Genomic DNA, 14,555 nt, shown 5'->3' with positions numbered 1-14,555 from the left:
TGCCCGCCGTGGCAGGTGGAAGTTCAATTAATGACCGGTCGTGAGAGGTCGCTGGGGACGAGCAACCTAGGTCTCATCATCCCCATCGGTGGAACCGATACCGAAAACAAAGTGCTAGCGTAGATAATTCGCATTTGACCTAACCACGCTAAATAGTCCTTTTTTTTCGCTTTTTCATTTCTTTGTGGGTTTTATAAAGTTTAAGGCATCCGTTTAAATGAAGAGCCCAAGTGCAAATTCAGTTTTCATCCAGTTCTCCTAAACAACATGGCGAGGAGTTTACGAGTAGAGTGCTCGATAGCATATAGGTAGCTTCCTACATTCAATCTACGCAACTTGCTCCCTCAGTCATAAGAGAAAAAAAAAAGATTACTTCCCTAGCCTTTCAGTAGTCATTCATGCATCTTTTCTTGCTCTTACGAACCTAGATACATGAACCTAGGGTCCATTGGTGCCATCATCGGGCACGAAATAACGCACGGCTACGACGACGAAGGTAAGCACTGTACTTGTACTTTGTAGCGTTTCCAAGAGTTTTGCCGTAGTTTATTTCTTTCTTGTTTGACGAATTGCGTGCGTAAAACGCAATTTTGGTAGTGCGTGAAAAAAAAAAGTTAGGCAGCAGTTCAACTCTACCGAAGCGAGTTTCACGTAGCGAAAGCTACATAAGCAAGCGATGTCGGCCGGATCAGAAGCGGCTTGGCGCAATGTTCGAAGATGTAGTTCACTACACGTGCGCTCCTCAGAGCGCTCTCCTTCCTCCATTGCGTCTGACTGTCAAGCGCATAGCTCAGGTTATATATACTCCATAACTGACGCCATAAATGTGCGAAAGTGTGATTGTGACAGATAGCGTGTGATAATGTGTTGTCATGACAAAAAATTGGTTGATGAAGTTTAGTTAGATAATTACCTAAACGCGAAAAAACGAGATAAAATACGCTTGGACGTCAAAATAGCCATCAACGTCGATATAGTACACGGACGTCAGAACAGCCACGGAAGTCGATATAGTATGCGGACGTTTTGCTTTCGCAGTGCTCCAGCGCGAGTCGCCGCAGTGATCTCATAGTTTTTGTCGTTCCACATAGGCGCCCAGTATGACGGCAAGGGACGCCTCATCAACTGGTGGAGTAATGAGACGTTACGGGAGTTCAACGAAAAGAAGGACTGCTTCATACACCAGTACGGAAACATGGTTGACCCCGCCACGAAAGAATCGGTAGGCGTACACAGAAGACTGTGCGGTCATTTCTTGTATATATTACCATCCCTTAAATCCCTTACAGATGTATTCTTACACACGCGCGCACACGCAAGGTGTGCATCCACTTGAATACATATGTATACTTGTATAGATATGTATCTCCATCGCCAAAATTGACCGAGCAACAGGCCTTGGCTTCTCAACCGTATAGCGGATACTTTACGGCACCTCTAAACACTGAAAGACGTCAGAACGTGCGGACATGGGTTCACCTTACTTTACACAGAGCTGCCATAAGTGCTTTACTATATGTACATATACATGTACATATACATGTGCATATACATGTGCATATACATGTATACATATGTACATTTATACATATGTACATTTATACATATGTACCGCCTTTGTCAAAAGTTTAGAGCCCAGGGGGTTTGCTTCTAAGCACTATTGTGGCGCTCCTGCAGCACTTGTGGAAGCCCTACGCATCGGAGGGAGTACGACCAAAAATCTTCTTACCTTCAGGAGATTTGGGACGCTGAGGTCGCATTATGAGCAAAGCAATGCAGCCCAGAAGCAAACCCCATGGGCTCTAAACTTTTGACAAAGGGTGTACATTTATACATATGTACATGTATACATATATAGGAAGCCAACAGCCACTGAACCTAGAAAATTCCCAGGGATTCAAATATTTTTTTTACTATTTGTAGCGCTTATCAATGGGAAAGTATAGTGCAATAAATATTTCACCTGAAAGGAAAATGATTAGGAAGTAGAAGAGAAACCTCGGGATATCTGTTCCAGCCGGCATCGTCGCTTCGGAGGACGCGGTTGTTGCGACGCGCATCTGTCCTTTCAATCTTTCCGCTCTCAACTGTCCTCTATTTGCACGTGATGGTGATTGCGGCTCAGCCCGATCAAGTGGGCAGGCCCGTGCACTTTGTCTTTCATCCTTCCTACAGTCGCAACAACAACAACAAGCAACCACATACATCCACATATATATGTACTTATATGTGCGCACATGTACAAAAATGCATGTATATATACCGGGTGTTTCAGCGAACACTTTAGGGAATTCCTGAAAATATTGGGTTCAATATAGCAAAAATAGGTATAGGATCACACCCTCTGCCCCGGTGAACACAATACGCTGCAAAACCCCGCTACCTATCCAGGTAATTAAGAAAACCTACTAATTAACTTTTTAATTTTTGTATACCTGGGTGGTTACTCCCAGTTGGGAGTTTAGCCGCCGCGGTGGCTCAGCGGTTATGGTGCTCGGCTGCTGACCCAAAAGACGCGGGTTCGATCCCGGCCGCGGCGGCTAGAATTTCTTTGGAGGAGAAATTCTAGAGGCCCGTGTACTGTGCGATGTCAGTGCACGTTAAAGAACCCCAGTTGGTCGAAATTTCCGGAGCCCTCCGCTACGGCATCTCTCATAGCCTTGGTCGCTTTGGGACGTTAAACCCCATAAAACCAAACCAATTGGGAGTTTGATGCCGTGAACAAGACGATGTCACATCAATTTTTGAAACGAAGAAAAACTCAGTTTCTAGAGCCCTGCGGCTCAAAGAAATCCAAAGTTTTTTTTCCCGCATGAGACCGAAACAGCGCACGAGGAGCGCCGAAAGTATGGCGTAAGCGAAGCGTCCGCTGGTAACGTGTCGTATTGAATACTGCGCCTAATACGAAACGCGTGTGCTAAGTTTCCTCGCTAGAGAACCTCGGCGCTCAGCTTAGACCGCGGCCGGCCTTATCGACTGCTTCGTCGCTCGTAGCAAGGAAAATTATTGTCATCGTCTGCTACCCGGCCGTCGCTTTTGGGAACACTGATAAGCACACCTGGCGCTCTACCTGTCTCTCCGGAAAGAGTTTTTAATATTTTTTTTATTTTTGTCACTAGCTTCGTGAAAGGGATAAAGGTGCTCTTCCCTTACAGTGTGCAGATTACTGTTTAACGTTAAATAGTGCCAGTATATCGACATGCATTGTATTATTTCTGGCATGCCTCTATTTTTTTTTATGTGGTATCGGCTTGACTACTACAATAATTCAGAATGACTTCGTAGATGAAAAGATTCTAACTGAAAACATTGCAATTTTAGCACAAGGTGCTCCGTAAAGGCTGGCTCAATACGGTTGCCGTGCGCAGGATCAGACACGTCCCGTGCTGTAAGAAGTGCTTGTACTTGATAAGGAAACCTTGTACGCGGATGTATAGCACTTTCTAGTTGTATCACATACAGGAATGAATGAAATTTGTACCTTTTTGCATTTAGTTGGTTGCAGCCCCACTTGGACGTTCCAGGAAAGAACTTGTATATGGGATGAAAAGAAGCCGTTTTCACATCACGTGTTCAAAATGCTTGCCGTCCATTGCGATGCACAGTAGAATGCTGTCTTTGATGGAATTAATAGCAGAAATGAGCCTCTCTCGGGCAATCTTTTCAATTGATATCTTGATACGCTCATTCATGTCTTCGAGGCTCGCTGGCTCCGTATTGAAAATTTCGTTTTTAACGTATCGCCAGAGGAAGGTACGCAGTGGTGATAAATCGGGCGATCTTGGAGGCCACGCTGTTGTCCCCCCCCCCCCCCCCCCCCCCCGCACAATGCATTGGTTGGGAAGGTGCTCTCCAGGAGTTGTACCGCGGAACGAAAAAAAATGTGGCGGGGCTCCGTCATGCTGAAACCACATTTTTTTCAACCTGGCCAGTAGTAGCTCTGAGACAAATTCAGAGACGGCGCCTTTTTAGGACGCAGTCCGTGTACTTTTTCCCAGTGAAGCTTCTGTCGATGCAGTAAGGACCGACAATATGGCTGTTATAAATGCCACACCAAACATTTGTTGACCATCTTACTTGGTGCTTGTTCTGGCGAAGCCAATGTGGGTTCTTGTCGCACCAATAATGCGCATTGTGCAAGTTGACATTGGAGTCCCTGTAAAGTTTGGCCTCGTCTGTCCAAAGCACTTCAAGCAGGAATTCTGGGTCTCCATCACATTTAATTAGGCACCAATTGCAAAAATTGAGCCGTTTCTGAAAGTCATCCGGTGCCCGTTCCTGGTGAAGGCACACATGATATAGATGGTAGCTGTGTCTTGATAGCGACCTCCAAACTGATGCCGGGCTTTCTTCGTACGCGTTGGCGATTTCCCTGACACTTGCTTCTGACCTGACTGAAGCGTACGCGATGTCCATGTCAAAATCACTGGTTGCGCTTCCTGTTTTCTTACTTTTCTGAACATAAACTGATCCAGTAGACTTAAATCGATTAAATATCGATACGAACGTGGGTGGGTGGGTGGGTGGGGACGTGGTTTTGTTTAATTACCTGGATAATTAGAGAGGTTTTGCAGCATATTGTGCCCGCCGGGACTGAGAGCATGATCCTATACCTATTTTTTTGCCCTATTCAACCCAATATTTTCTGGAATTTTTGAAATTGTTCGCTGAAATACCCGTTGTGTGTCTCTGTGCATTGACAAAAATCTTATTTATGCACTGTTCGGCAGGTCAACGGAGAGAACACCGTAGGGGAAAATATTGCAGACAATGGAGGAGTACGCGTCGCTTTTGCTGTGCGTATAGACATCTTTTCTCTATTACGCGTCCAACTGAAGTACCTCAAAGCAATGCTCACTATATACACGCAGTGAGCTTGAGGGACTGTAGTGAAAAAATTCACAAGGACGCCTAATTCCATTACCAGAAGTTACGTCACTTCCGTTCTGGTGACGTCTCTTTCCGCCATCCAATCAGTGAATTTTATGAAAGACGACTCATTTTCCCCATGCAAGTATTTTATGCTATCTCATTAATAAATATGTCATCGTGAGAATTCTGGAAGCTGATGCGCTAAGTCCTTGTCTGGCATAACGTTCATGTTATTCTCAGCAGTGGTCACGCCCTTTCTTGACTATGCAAAATTATACGCAACTATTAAGTCCCAGGTGTAACCCACAGTTCCAAATCTTTGCGAATTTAGATACAGGAGAAAAGAAAGGAGGACGTAAAAGATATTCAAGGAGATCTGATAGGCTAGTAAGCAGCTATCTGTACCTGAGAAACACAGCTATTTGCTGAACAAGACGGAAGCGTTGGCAAGCATATGCAAACCTTACGATGTGTTAATAAAGCTTGTGTTTCTCTCTCTCTCACTTTCAGACTCATGCTCGGTTGTCCGATGATGACGCGGAAGAAGTTTTGCCAGGCCTCGAAGCGTTCTCCCCTGAGCAGCTGTTTTTCATCTCCTATGCTCTGGTATGAAATTTTAACCACAAATCTGACACACCTTGTGCCACGATCAGAGATTTCATGCGGAAGCATATCCGAGCATTTCCTTACCCAAACATATTCTTTCGGGGAAACATTGTTCTGTGATTGGCTCGCGCAACATCCAATGGATGCGGCTGCTGGTAATGTTAGGTCATGCATATTAAGGTGAATGCCTTTAATGGCTGATTCTCCGGTCCGACCGTGCGGCGTTACAACCAGCGCCTGGGTGACTCATCGACGAGCGCAGCTGCCAAAAGATGACGCCATCTTCGTCGACAGGTGGAGCTGTGTGCGCGGCGGCGTTAGGGTGCCTCGATGGTGCCTCGATGCCAGCGCTGCGCCGTACAGGGTGGAGACACGACCTTCGTGGGCGCCATCTTGGGGCAAGCGCTGAAATGCGGGGCTACGGAGCGTCGGCCGGTATCCTTCTTTAGAACGCGCTTTCGCTAGCAGGCTGAGCTGTATAAGGTTTCTGCATATATGCTCACAGTTCTGAGCACTTTTTGCTTAGTGATATAAATGAGAAAAGAGCTAGCGTTTGCTTACAAGCGCCGCTTCTAGAGCAAATGGCCACTGTGCAGCTAGGACAGCACTAACTTTTTGGCCGTCTCAGATGCTCAAAGCGGTTATTTTAACTGCAGTGACTGCTTTATAGAGCAATGACTTTTGTACTGCCAGAACATGACGGAGTTTATAAGGTGTATGACATGCAAAAGGCTTTAACTGCGTCTGTTGATGCAGATGAACAACTAGTTGACGTTTTAGTCAGCCGCGCATATCAAAAATATTTTGCATCACAGTCGTCTATTGTAGACAGTAAAATAGACACAGCAGAAAAAGATTATCCGTGATGAGTAGACCAAACTTTGACTCCTGCCACACGATGATGTACGCAGCATTTTATTTCGAAACAATCATCAACCGCTTGAAGCTGCCTCTGGCTGCATGCCTAGGAGGAGACATCTCTTAAACAGTTTATTCAGCCGTTGACTTGAGGAGCCGCCGTCCATCCATTCTGTTGCCCTCAAACTGATCTTCCTCGAAGTGGCGCTAAAATGAGAGACGATGAAACTGTCATTTCGCGCCTCTGGTCGTGTGCACGCAAACAAATGAGATAATAAAAAGCGTTCAGGAAGCGGTGCGATATTACAAGCACAGGACCACGAAGTATTTCTGTGGACGCCAACCAAGCGACAGCACTAATTCGGGTGTCGGACGGGCAAATTTAACTTCACTTAAATTTGGCTTAACCTCGGACCGGTATTTGCGCGTTTGACAACGGTGCACTTCGCCTCGCGATGTGTCATTACATGGAGAAGAAAGAGCTGTATTCGGGATGAACTTCTGTACTGCGCAGGCACCTTGCTTCCTCACGACCGCTTTCTTAAAGCGACGGCCAGTTCACAATAGAAGTTTCTTCGCCACTAGTCGAATTGCCAGCCATATACTGTAAACGACTTAATTTTCGCGAGGGTCTAACTTTTGCGTTCGTTGCGAATCGCAAAAACCTCGAAAAATTATTCCCGTGAATAATTTGAGAAAAGGAAGGTGAAGGGGCCTATTATTTGTGCTGCTCAGAATTTAGCACTTGCGAAAAGACCACTTGCAAAATTCCAGGACGGCTGACTCGTAGGCAGGTTTTTGGAACCAAAACCCTCTGTTCATAGACTGCATTTTCACTTCCTGCTCTGGCCACAAAAGTGGGTAGGTAGCACGTGGGAGGTTCACCGGTCAGCCTCTATTATATTCTTTTTTGAAAAGGAGAGAGGGGAATGCTCCTTAATCTGCGTGAACCGGAAGCCAGGACGGCTGCTACCAGCTTTCAAGATTGAGTGTAAAGGGCAGCTGTTGAAAGAGTACAATGGCGCATTCCTTCGACAAATACCGGGCTCCACCTGCTTCACGTGTTTTCACCGCGGCTCTGAACAAAAAAAAATGTGCGATCGCGAGATGATGATGATGATGAAAAGCCTTTATTTAATAAAGAGGTGAGGCTTTCTTAAAAAGCCCCGCAATGGGTGGAGTCCCTATTCCGGGACCCCATTGGTCGAAGCCGCCAGCTTAGCCCTCTTGACCAAAGCCTTTTGGGCCTGAAGGTCCGAGCAGCCAAGCAGGGCCGCCTCCCATTCCTCTCTGGTAGGGTTGGGGTGGGGGGAGAGAGCTGAGTTGCGCTGGCAAGCCCAAACCATGTGGTAGGTGTCAGCCACCTCGCCACAGTGTTTGCACCTGCCAGTGAACGCGGGATCGGAGTGTTTTAATACTGCCGGGCACAGCATTGTATTAGTGAATAGTCTAAGTAGAACGCGTTCGTTTGCTTTCCCCAGTCCCTTTGCAGGGGCTGGGTACACGCGGTGCCTATCCTTATAATAAGATGTTATGTCTTTGAACGAGAGTAAAGAGCCCCCTTCAGGTTTCAGGTGCTCAGGAGCCAATGGGAACGCCCGGTGAATGAGTGCTCGGGCCGCCGCGTCTGCAGCTTCGTTTCCTGCTAGGCCCTGATGGCCCGGAGTCCAAACTATGCAGCGGGGAGTAGGATCGGTGTCTCGGCTGCAGTTCCTTAGTATTCGTTAAGCTAGTGGAGTTATCCAGCCAGCCTCATAATTTTTACACGCCGAACGCGAATCTGTTATGATGTGTTTTGATTTGGTATCAGAAGCAGCTAGGGCGATAGCAACCTCTTCAGCTTGTGTTGTGCCTGGGGCTTGAAAGGAGAGACCATCCACCTGTATTTCTTGATGTATGACCGCGGCAGTGTACCACCCCCCGTGGGTCGGCCAGGCTACATCTACGTAGTAGACACCTTGCTTGTTGCCTTAGTGGCGCGCTAAGGCTTCTGCCCTAGCCTGGCGACGACCACTATGGTCTTCCTTATCCATCTTAGTGGGGAGGGGTCGAACTCTGACGGCGCGTCTCCAGAGTTCGGGCACTCGGACCCGCTCCTGAATGTGGAAATCGTGTTGGATGTGAAGCCGGGCTAGCAAGTCCCGGCCCGACTTCGTTTGGGCTAGCCTCGTGTATTGATTTGTGAGATGGGCTTCCTTGCGCTCCTGAAAGGTGTTCACCACTCCCAATGCAAGAAGTCTCGCATTGGAGGTGGAGACAGGAATGTCAAGTGCCCTCTTCATAATTTTACGGAGTATTACCTCACCTTTGTCTTCGTCGTGCTTCCGCAAGTATAGATAAGGGACCGAATAGAGAATTCGGCTGATTACGAAAGCATGGGCCAGCCGAACTGCATCCTTGCTTCGCAAACCCCCTCTCTTATTGGAGACGCGACGGACCATACGGCCCACCTGGTCTCCAATTTTGCGGAGCTTGTGCAATGTTGTGTCTACTCTTCTTTGGCTATTGATGAAGAGTCCGAGTATTCGAATTTCTTTGGCCTCATGTATGGGGCCACTTGTTAAGGAGAGATGTATTTTGGTATTGTCCTTAGGTGATGCCCTAAGGTGTACAAATTCAGATTTGCTGGGTGCGCATTGGAGACCACAGTGCCCTGCGTAGCGATCCACTACGTGAGCGGCTGTTTACAGGCATTCCTCCATGCGCCCTAAGTTTCCCTCTGTGGCCCAGATCGTGATATCATCGGCATACAGCGCATGCCGTATGCCGTCAATACCCTGCAACTGGTCCGGGAGATGGAGCATCGCCAAATTAAAGAGTAGGGGGGATAGCACCGCGCCTTGTGGTGTCCCCCGCGTACCCATTTGATACGGACCGTATTCTGCCTCTTGGATTTTGATTAATGCTGTTCGATGGGTGAGAAAGTCTTTGATATAGTTGAAAGTGTTGCGGCCACAGTGGGTCTCACTGAGGTGTGTCAGTATGACGCTGTGTTTGATATTGTCGAAGGCTCCTTTCAAGTCTAAGGCAAGGACGACCTTGTCATTATGTGGATGTTCAACTGGTTGTATTATGTCTCTGTTGAGTTGGAGGAGTATGTCATGTGCCGACTTATGTGGGCGAAAGCCGAACATTGTGTCTGGAAACGTATTCCGTTGTTTCAAGTATTCGGAGAGCCTATCCCGCACCATTGTCTCCATTAGCTTGCCCACACACGAGGTGAGCGAGATAGGCCTCAAGTTGTCTGTGTTGATTTCCTTTCCCGCCTTGGGGATGAAGGTTACTAGAGATGTTTTCCAGTCCAGAGGGAGTGGGGTTTCGCCCTTCCATATAGTGTTGATGTATTCCAGAAGGGCCTCATACGCCTGGTCAGGGAGATTGGCCAGAAGCTTGACTGTGACCTTGTCCCGTCCAGGCGCAGTGCCCCTTCTCATTTTAGCCAGGGCTGCCTTGAGAGTAAAGATCATGGTGAGACACTCCGTGAATGATAAGGAAGTTGACTGTAGCTCACTGAAAGTGAAAAGACGCAATGATTCATATATTTAGCTTGTAAGCCTTCACCTAACTGGTAATTCAAAATGTTCCGCCTCAAAAGCAAAGCGCGCTACTTCCAATGCCAGGCAATGCGATGCAACACGTGCTGTACTCACGTTTCTAACTAGGGCTTCGAGCTGCAGCTTTGAAGGCACACAAAAATTCCTGTTGCGCACAGTGCGAGATTGGTGAACAAGGCAAAAACATATATTCAAACCGCACAAAGTCAGTGCTTACAAGCGGATGGGCGAAGCGGTGTGGTATAATGTTATTCCTACTGAAAGCCCATAACTGTGAGCGACATTTAGAAATAGATCTAAAAGCTTTAGCACAGACAACGAGCACGAGAAATACGGCACACATACACAAGCGCTTGTGTGTGTGTGTCTCTCATCTTCCTCGTGGTCTGTGTCTGTTCGCGCAAATTTTTTTGACATTATCTATATGAACAAACTAGCCAAACAAAGAAGTTTTAATGATGCATAAAAAGAGCACACACATTGTGGCTTACCTCGCAGATCTTCGCGTTGTCATTCGCCTTCCAGTTCTCACGCTTCACTTTCGCCTCCCATAACATTACGGGCGGGGGGGGTTAGCCCAGCGGCAGACGGGACAGGGACAGGACACAGTCAGAAGGCACACCGAGCTAAATGATGATGATGATGATGATGTCCTCGGGCTGAATGGCACATACCCACGGCGGGGGATTGGCCAGGGTGCATAGCGGATACAAACGCACTCATGTACAAGGAATGGAGTATAATTAAATCTAAAATTTGGGACACAGAGCTAGAATTGGTACAATACAAAAACTACGGAGAAAGAAAAGTTGTGAATTCACATTCTAGCAGAGGAATCTACCAGATGAAATTGTATAATTGTGAATAGAATCGAACACTGGTTTCAGGGCATATCCCTTGGCGCTTGCCCCGAAGGATAAGAGAATCGGAATAGATAGAGGAAGCCCAAGCCGAGCGAGGGGGATCTCCAAGCAAATTCTACGGAGAGCAGCGAGCCGCCGGCAGGAGAGGAAAAAATGTTCTATAGACTCAATTTCGCCACAAGACTCACAAAGGTTGGATATCGAAAGCCCCGATCGGCATAAATAAAGATTTAGCCGCGGTATCCTGCAGCGCAAAAGGGTCATGGACACCTCACATTGCCTCGAACTGCACATCCGCACACTCCAAGGAAATGCCAGGTGTTGAAAATCCGCTGCAGCGAGGAGAGGCTCATGGCTCAAGGGGTGGAAACGCTGGAATCGCTGAAAGCGTGCTAGAGTCAAGTAAATAGTATTTGGGACGAAAGGGAGCTAAATCACTCCAGCACAAACTGCCACGTCCTCGTCGTCGTCCACTGCCGAACGTCCCAGAACAACGTCGTCTTCGCCTAGCAACTATGCACCGCAACAGTATTTTTCTCCGTCCCTCATCCCGTGGAAAACGCAAACATCGCGCTCCTTTCTTCGCCGAGCCGGCACACAATGGAACACAACACCCTGGCATGCTATTTTTCGTGAATTAAAGCAGTTCATCAGCTCAGAATACAGCGCAAAACACAGCTTCGAACCCTCCACAGCAGCGGCACGAAAAGCGACTTGCCCCAAGATGGCGAGCGCGGAGAACACGGCGGCGCGGCGCATGCCAAAGCGTGTCACCACCCTGGACCAGGCGGCGTCGAGCGCTGCTCCGTCGTCAGTCGGTGTGCGGCAGCTAGTGGAGGAGGATGGCTCTAAGCGGTGCAGCGATTCCGCGCCAGGTGGCTCGTCGAAGTAGCGCGACAAAGGTTTTCGCCTAGCGCACTTTAGGCTGCCGAAGTCACCCCATAGTTTTTCGTGTGAATGGTTGCCTCCATTTACCGCATGATACATGCCTTCATGCTGCTATGTCAGCTTGGCGTTTTCGGCCTCCCTTGCTGCCATCAACGCTGACTCCAGAAAGCCCTCCTGATAACAGCTGTTAACGTACAATGCTTGAACTTTTGGTGGGTTCTTTTAAGCAGTAATTTTATTCGATCTTTTCATGTCTTCTCGACAGGTTTGGTGCCGGTCCACACGACCTGAAATCGGCGCAGAGCTCTTGACGGACGTTCATAGTCCCAACACGTACAGGTGAAGTGCACAGAATCAAATATTTAGCAGTTCAATCACTCATATAAAAGCGGACTACTGAATGGTCAATAATTCAATATAAGACTCACTAAATTAATAAATTCCACTGATGTAACCAGCCGCTGGAGATGCCCGACGGTCGCTAAGTGCATGCGCTTTAAACGCGGCTTGAAGGTAGCTGTGTAGAAAAGTCCAGATTTGTACAGAAGTATTGGCACTGAACATACGAGGAAGAGTATGCTTAGTTAAAACATTAAGTAAGAACCGAGATATCCTTCAATGTTGGCAGCTTCTTATTCTTTTTTCACTTCTTTCTTTGTTACTACTTCCTCTCTTCATTCTCCTCTTTCACTTCTACTTCTCCTTCTTTCTCTGCCTCTGCTTCTCTCTCTAGGCTTCTGGATTCTCCTTCCTTTTGTTCTTCTTTCTTCTTCTTTCTTTTCTGCTTCTCTCTCTCGGCTTTGCTTTCTTCTTCTTCTCCTTCTCCTTCTTCTTCTTCTCCCTCTCCTTCTTCTTCTCACTTTTCCCCTTGGCCCAGCTTGACTCTTGGCTTGGCTTTTCTTGGCTTGCGGACAATTACTATATCTGGCTTGAGTTGCTCGGCACTCAGGGTGGGGTTCCAGGCAGGAATCTCGCCGTAAAAGCAAATTACCGGCATTACAGGTTTTTCAAGCCTAGCTGGTAGTTGTAAACCAAGACAACAATGTGATTTATGGAGAAAAGAAAACGTAAGCATAATGGGTGGGGTGTAAGAATGATTCTTACAATAGCGTGTTGATGTTCGGCAAGTTAAGCAGCAATGTTGTCTTATACTCGACGATCTGTCTTCCAAATTGGCTATTTATTTACTGAAGTGTTTGAAGGAAGCGATGCATTTGTCATCGCGAAATGTATACCATATCGTACGCCGCGGTTAGCTTGGAGTTGATTCAACATTTTTATAACCCTGAACTTTCTTTTTGTCTTCTGTTCTTCTTTCCTTTTTTCTTACAGAGTGAACGTTCCTCTGAGGAACATGGACGAATTCACAGCTGCGTTTGAATGCCGGGCGGGGGCTCGGATGCGGTCAGACCCCAAAAACGCATGCGTGCTGTGGTAGCCATGCAGTCCCTTTCGTATAAAACAAAGAAATACTTCCCTGAAGGGCGTCTCCTCCTGAAGGGTCTTTTATCCTTTCCTATCACCTTTTGTTGTCGCCAATGCATTTTGGGTGGTAGCAGGTGGTATGGCCGAAAGAGATGACTGGGATAGGCGCAAAGCTGCCTGCTGAACACTGACGTCTGCAGCACTGACCATGTTTATACTGATCTAAACAAAGGCAGCTCATAACTTCCTAAAATGTTTACACATACCGTACCACTGATCTTATGACATGTAAACTGTCGCATCAGTGCAGAAGTATTTATGGTGTACTCACTAAAGTATTGTTGTTTGTATTTTTCGCTTTCTCTCACAAAATTAATTTTTTTTTCTGCTTTCCCATTGACTCAGATAGAAAGGTGGTTTTACAGTGCTTCACTGTCATAACGTTGAAATAAAGGTGCGATTTTATTTGAAATTCAGATGGCTGTTTGTGCTGTTTGTGTTTGTGCATATGCTGCTATGAACAAAAATTAGTACCCTGGGCTTCAACAATATTAGACGTCCACGTAATGAATGCCAACCGGGTACAATTTGAAGAATTTTCTTATGCTTATACAGATGTCATAAATTCGCCTTTTGTTGTGTGCGTTTCTGATCCACATATCTTAAAATAGTGTCCACTAAAATTCGGCAGACTATTAATTATCGAGGCAGACTACTTAAAGAGGAGAACAAGCATTTATAACCAACCAATCTGACAAGAGGAAACCAACGCGAAAGATGAAGAGATGGTACGGATATAACGGGAGCAGGAAAAAGCAGACAAGCCATAACGGGTGTGCTTTCAAATTTACCGCAAGTGGGAGCCATAAAGCAAGAGCTATAGTAACATCCAAGAAGCACAAGCCAAGGGTAGCAAAGTTGCAGTTAACGGACAGCACAGAGAATGTGGGGCCAAAAAAAAACACACACAAGAAAGCAAGAGCTGAGTCTCAGTAGCAGGCAGAACAAAACCAACAAAAAAAACGATAAGGCCACACAAACTAAACAAAAAGTAATGCAAAAGTAATGCCAATCGGCAGAGCTAGAGCAGCGTCAAAACTACGCGCAGCAGCCATCGGAGCTAATAAGAAATCATATCGTAAAGCAAAGATTACTAAAAATTTGCAGTGCCCTTCAAACTGCTACCAGTTTCAGCGGAAACTGATATACCTATCGCATGCGATAATATGGTATTATTATGGATGCGACACGAATGCAACTCGACCAAGTTTAATTTCCTTTTTAAGGAATGTAAACATAGGCACCTAAACACCATGGCTGCCCACCAGGTAAACATCGGCAATTAAAAAAACGCGGTGGTGGCGTATAGGTAGAGCATCAGCCTGCATGCAAGAGGACCGATGTTGGAATCTCGGTGCGAAGCAGTTCTCCATCGCGTTAACATAAATAAAGAAAAAAAAACTCCGCGTGTCGATGGAATTGCCTAGCC

General features: G+C 46.7%; 1 protein-coding gene across 1 annotated transcript in view; it reads left to right on the top strand.

The window, feature by feature from the left end:
* LOC149366058 (membrane metallo-endopeptidase-like 1) overlaps positions 1–13,079 on the top strand; it is a 33,796-nt gene extending 20,717 nt beyond the window's left edge. Inside the window, exons 15-20 of the mRNA XM_089550770.1 lie at positions 429–496; positions 1,092–1,222; positions 4,731–4,796; positions 5,383–5,478; positions 11,907–11,980; positions 12,974–13,079. Coding sequence (XP_089406896.1) covers positions 429–496; positions 1,092–1,222; positions 4,731–4,796; positions 5,383–5,478; positions 11,907–11,980; positions 12,974–13,079 — 541 coding nt within the window. The remainder of the gene's footprint in view (positions 1–428; positions 497–1,091; positions 1,223–4,730; positions 4,797–5,382; positions 5,479–11,906; positions 11,981–12,973) is intronic.
* The last annotated feature ends 1,476 nt before the right edge of the window (positions 13,080–14,555 follow it).

Source organism: Amblyomma mixtum, chromosome 1 (genome assembly GCF_055824585.1).
Source record: "Amblyomma mixtum isolate Tamu chromosome 1, ASM5582458v1, whole genome shotgun sequence".
NCBI classification, from domain to species: domain Eukaryota; kingdom Metazoa; phylum Arthropoda; class Arachnida; order Ixodida; family Ixodidae; genus Amblyomma; species Amblyomma mixtum.
The sequence above is the reverse complement of the archived record's forward strand: the minus strand, read 5'-3'. Positions and strand labels throughout refer to the sequence as shown.